Source organism: Suricata suricatta, chromosome 9 (genome assembly GCF_006229205.1).
Source record: "Suricata suricatta isolate VVHF042 chromosome 9, meerkat_22Aug2017_6uvM2_HiC, whole genome shotgun sequence".
NCBI lineage: Eukaryota > Metazoa > Chordata > Mammalia > Carnivora > Herpestidae > Suricata > Suricata suricatta.
The window spans coordinates 114,022,534-114,027,713 of record NC_043708.1 but is presented as its reverse complement, the minus strand read 5'-3'; the positions used below and the strand labels follow the sequence as shown (position 1 = coordinate 114,027,713).

Genomic DNA, 5,180 nt, shown 5'->3' with positions numbered 1-5,180 from the left:
CTGATCCTAGCTTCCCAAGGCCACCTATATTCCCTGGCCCCTTTCTTCCCTTTTCAAAGCCAACAATGGTGGATCAAGACCCTCTCACATTTTGAAAAATCTCTCCTGCCTCTTCTTTGTCACATCTGACTCTTTGGCATCCTTTTCTGTTTTGAAGGGTCTTTGTAATTACACTAGCCCACCTAATAATCTAGAATAATTTCCATATTGTAAAGTCAGCTAATTATCAACTCTAATTCTATCTATAAAGTCCCTTTTGCTATTGTGCTAGGGTCCCCAAGACCACCTTCAGGTTTGCTGATTCACTGGGTAACGCCCAGACCTCAGCATACAGTCATACTCAGCTATGATTATAGTGAAAGAACATGAAGTATAATCAGCAAAGGGAAAAGGTACATGAGGAGAAATCCAGAGGAAACCAGATGCAAGCTTCCAAGGACCCTATGCCAGTGGAGTTATACAGTGTAAGTTTAATTCCTCTAGCAAAGAGCTGTGACAACGCCTATAAAATGCCTTCTACCAGGGAAGCTCATTAGAGCCCCTAGTTTTCTTTTTTTTTTTAATTTTTTTTAATCTTTTCTTTATTTTTGATACAAAGAGAGAAGGAGACACAGAACTGGAAGCAGGCTCCAGGCTCTGAGCTTGCTGTCAGCACAGAGCCTGACGCAGGGCTCGAACCCTCGAACGTGAGATCTGACCTGAGCCGAAGTTGGAGGCTTAACTGACTGAGCCACCCAGGCGCCCCTAGAGCCCCTAGTTTTCACTAGGGATGTCACATGGGCACTGCTATCTGGCACATACCCATGTTTCAGGGAACAGGTTTCAGCAGAGACCACATTGTGCAGTTTAGGCAAAGCAAGGCCTCTTGTCAATTAGGGAAGGGAAGGACCCCTCTCAAAATTCATTTCCCAGAGGCCAGCTGAGGCCCACCTTGCAAGCAGCCCTACCTAAGGACAACAGCATCAGGTATGTTCTGTTCACCCTTTTCTGCACAGCCATGAAACAGAACATATTCAGAGGTGTTAACACCAGGCTCTGCTCACCACAGACATTCTCAGACATTATATATACATATATATAAAATCCCTGAGTGGACCTCTTAGATTTAAAGGCCTCTGTGGTGCAACACCAGGTCTCCCCACCTACCATCCTCAGTGCAGCACACACAGTGCAGAGAGCCAGTGGCAATGGCAATGACTTTCTTCCCCTGCAATCCTTGGACCTGCCGAGGTCTTCTAACATGGTCATCAGATCCATGGCCCAGCCTGTGATAGTCACCTTTGCCCCTGCACAAAAGGAAACATCAAATTATGAGTGCAAGGCCTTGTTGTTTACCACCCTGTCCCACCCTGCTGGCATAAGCACCATACTTCAGGACAAAAATCACAGCCTGCTATAGAAGTTATATCTCAGTCTATGAGACGTCAGTTACCATAACTTCAAATTAACAAACTGGTTTTGTGAGATTAAACAAACAAAATCTTGCATACCATGTATAAACAGCGCCAGATTTGGTAAGGGCGACAGAAAACTGAGATCCACATTCCACTTTAACCACTCCAAGGCCTGTAAGAGAATCAATCTAGAAGAGGAAAAGGTTCAATCAGACTGAATCAAGGTTTTTGCTGACTGCTGCAACCACAGAGAATAAACGAAATCTAATAAAGAACTGTGAAAATCCTTACTCAGATATTTCACACAACTTAAAGTCCGACTCCACTTAACTAAGTATTTTCAGGAGGAGAAGAATGCCTGACTCTGAAGGCACACCTGCTGACACTGGGCCATGAGCCCATGCTACTGCACAATGAGACTCAGCATTATGTCAGTAAAAATGGACATGCCACAGTTGAAGTTCTGTGATTATTTCCCCCAGAATCTATTCTTCCAACTCCATTTCTCTTTGTGGTGTGGTGGCCCCATTCTCCAGTAAGCCTTGCAATTTTCCTTTGTCCACCAACTCTCTCGGGCAACATGGGCCCACAAAAGAGGAGCAGCAAGAAACAGGGAGGGGGATTGGCCAATAGGACCAGGTTCCGGCCTTTAGACAAATCCTATCCATCTATCCAGGTTAATCAAATTAAACATGACCTTGGTCAGGCTAGTATGAGAATTCACTACCACCCCTGACTTGGGGGGTCCAGGTCCTTCACAACCAACACCCAGAAGTCTCATTGGGGCTTATTAACCTAGTCATCACTTCTCCTCACCCAGAAAGCTATGCTCCTTATTATCTGTGACTGTTCTGACTTAAGTTCTCATATTTGATTTTAAATTTAAATTAATTAAAACAGTTATCTCAGTTCTCTCCTCACCCTCACCTTTGTTACAATCATATCAAGATTGTGGAGGTTATTACCTCCATCCCCACCACTGCCCAACATCCTAATCCCTGAAGGTACAAAGCTTGTGTCTAAAGCTTTCCTAAGCATAAGAAAGTCCACAACACACAATTTGTTCATAAATTTGGAAAGCTTAAGTAACTTGTAATGTGGTTAAAATACTGTATACCTGCAAGAGGAAAAGAATAAATTATAAGAATGAAGAGGAAGCCCTGAGCTTCCAGTTTTCCAAGACCGTGTCCACCAGTGTGCAGGGGTGTCTCCAGGCACATTGCCACCAGTCTTTGGCTCTAGGCAGTGCCTGCCAAAACCACTCTCTGCAGTGATGGAAATGTGCTGTGTCCACACTGCTCAATATAGAAGCCACCAGACACATACACTGAGCACATGAAATGCAGCCAGTGTGAGCAAGGAAGTGAATTTCAATTTCACTTACTCTTAATTAAGTTAAATTTAAACTTCAATAGCTATGTGTGGCCAACAGCTCCTGTACTGGGCTGCACAGCTCTGGGACGAAAAGCTATGCAGTTTGGGCCAGGCTCTTGTCCCATCTGAGGGGCTCCTTCCCCCCAGAGCTCCCTGTCCACTGTGAGGGCCTCTATTCTGCACATGCAGTCCCAGATCCCCAACAAGACTGAATACCAAGCAGAGAATGGTTTCTAGTTTTCTTTCACAGTACACACACTCCCGAATCCACAGCAAAAGACTTCAGCTAAATGGCTAAGTCATGTACACACTGCAGGCAGCACAGCAGTTAGCACATGATCTAAACACATCAATGAACTTAATCTCTGCCAACTACCCAGTTACAAGGGCAAGAGAGTCTCAGAAAGTTAAGAAATTGCTCACAGTCATGCAGGTCACATGGAGAAAAGCAATCTGACCCCCAACCCAGGCCTATAGCCTCTTTGCTTAGCTTATCACAGGATGTCTATTTAACATAGCCTCTGGCTAAGCCAGCTGCAACCCTTTCAGCAAGAACTATTACATTCATAGCTACAGAACTCTGTAAATGAATAGACCATGAATAATTTGTTATCCTTTTCTTCACACAGGTCTATATTACATAAAACCACAGGTCGCGCTAACTTCTTTAAATTTCCCAAGACAGCACACATAGCACTTAATATATCTTAATACTTTGGTGTCTTTCACTTTTTACTCAATTACCCATTATATTTTCTGCAAAGAAGGTAAAGATGGGGTTAAAAGACTCCTGAGAAGCATGCAGAAAGGGATAGGGTGGTGAGTCTAGGAGGGCCTGGTGGGGGGGCTGTAAGTGCTCCACAAACACCTGGAACCCTTGAGTCCCAGGATCATTGGCAAGGTGCCATTCTCCTACTGTGCAGACACAAATACCTTCATGGGTACTTTACAGCCATCACTGCCTCCTCTGCCAAGCTTGCCGTAGTCCCCATCTCCCCAAGACCAGACAGTGTCGTCATCAGTGAGGCAGAGGGTCTGGGCATCTCCACTACCACAAGCAACATCAACCACACGGTGGCCCTGCAATGCTTCCACCTTCAAAGGAAAGAAATCAAGGTTATACAATCACAGTAGAAAGGAGGTTTACCTAAGTACTACGATGCTCTTGGGTTTGGGGGTGCGGGTGCAGTACTCTTTTAAGCCTTTACAAAGAATGTGTGATTTTAATAATCCTGTAAAATAAGACCAAAACACCTTCCTCTCTTTGAACCAAATCAATCTATCAGGTTATCAGTGTTCCCAGTGAGCCAGTCCTACCACACCAGGAAGTCATATTCATTGCCTCACCCAAAATACAGTGGGCCTTTCTAGACGTCAAAGCATTTAGCTAGATGCCAGGTTATATGTATATATGTGTGTGTGTGTGTGTGTGTGTATAAAATATAAATAAAATATAAATATAAGGATATTTCAAATACTATCCTGTTTAAATGACAGATGGAATATAAAACTACTTGTAAATAATCAGGCTAAGACCATCAACTCTAAAACTAAAAACAAAACTAGAACAGGAAATACTTTTGACTTTTAAAAATCAAAATGGCATAATGACAATGACAAGCTGCCTCCCCACCACCGTCAACAGTAAGGGTGTAAGGAGCCACTCCAGGCCTCTGAGCTACCTTCTCAAGGTGCCTTCTTACCAACTTTGGCTTTAACTGGTCCTCACTGTCGCTGTGCCCCAGACGGCCATACCGGCCTTTGCCCCATGTGTAGAGATCCCCTGCCGCAGTGACGCAGGCACTGTGGGCTCCACCGGCAGCAACATCAACCACTTCAATTCCTCTCAGAGACTCAATGACGCGAGGGCGGTCACATGGACTGCAAAAAAGGCCATCAAATATAACTGAAATAGTTTTATTCTTAAATATTTAAAAAATATTAAATACTAGGCTTTTGGTTTGTTGTATACTTACTCAATGTACACCTCTCAAATCGTTTTTTATGTTTATTTTTTATTTTTTAATTTAGATCTGAGTTAGTTAGTATATAGTGCAATAATGATTTCAGAAAGAGATTCCAGTGACTCATCCCCTATGTATAACATCCAGTGCTCATCCCAACAAGTGTCCTCCTTAATGCCCCTTAATCACTTAGCCCATCCCCACCCCCCAAACCCTTCCAATAACTCTCAGTTTGTTCTCTGTATTTAAGTCTCTTATGTTTTGTCTCTCTTCCTTTTGTTTCCCTTCCCTCATGTTCATCTGTTTTGTATCTTAAATTCCACACATAAGTGAAATCATATGATATTTGTCTTTCTCTGACTAATTTCGCTTAGCATAGTACACTTTAGTTCCACCCATGATGTTGCAAATGGCAAGATTTCATTCTTTTTGATTGCCAAGTAATATA

At 43.2% G+C, this 5,180-nt stretch overlaps 1 protein-coding gene across 3 annotated transcripts in view; it reads right to left on the bottom strand.

Annotated features, from left to right (window-relative positions):
• The window catches only part of HERC2 (HECT and RLD domain containing E3 ubiquitin protein ligase 2), a 295,601-nt gene that overhangs the window by 15,413 nt on the left and 275,008 nt on the right, over positions 1-5,180 (bottom strand). For all 3 annotated transcript variants that reach the window (XM_029953017.1, XM_029953018.1, XM_029953019.1), the window contains exons 80-83: positions 4,472-4,649; positions 3,702-3,863; positions 1,491-1,582; positions 1,147-1,286 (exon numbers count right to left, since the gene is read on the bottom strand). In XM_029953017.1, coding sequence (XP_029808877.1) covers positions 1,147-1,286; positions 1,491-1,582; positions 3,702-3,863; positions 4,472-4,649 — 572 coding nt within the window. The remainder of the gene's footprint in view (positions 1-1,146; positions 1,287-1,490; positions 1,583-3,701; positions 3,864-4,471; positions 4,650-5,180) is intronic.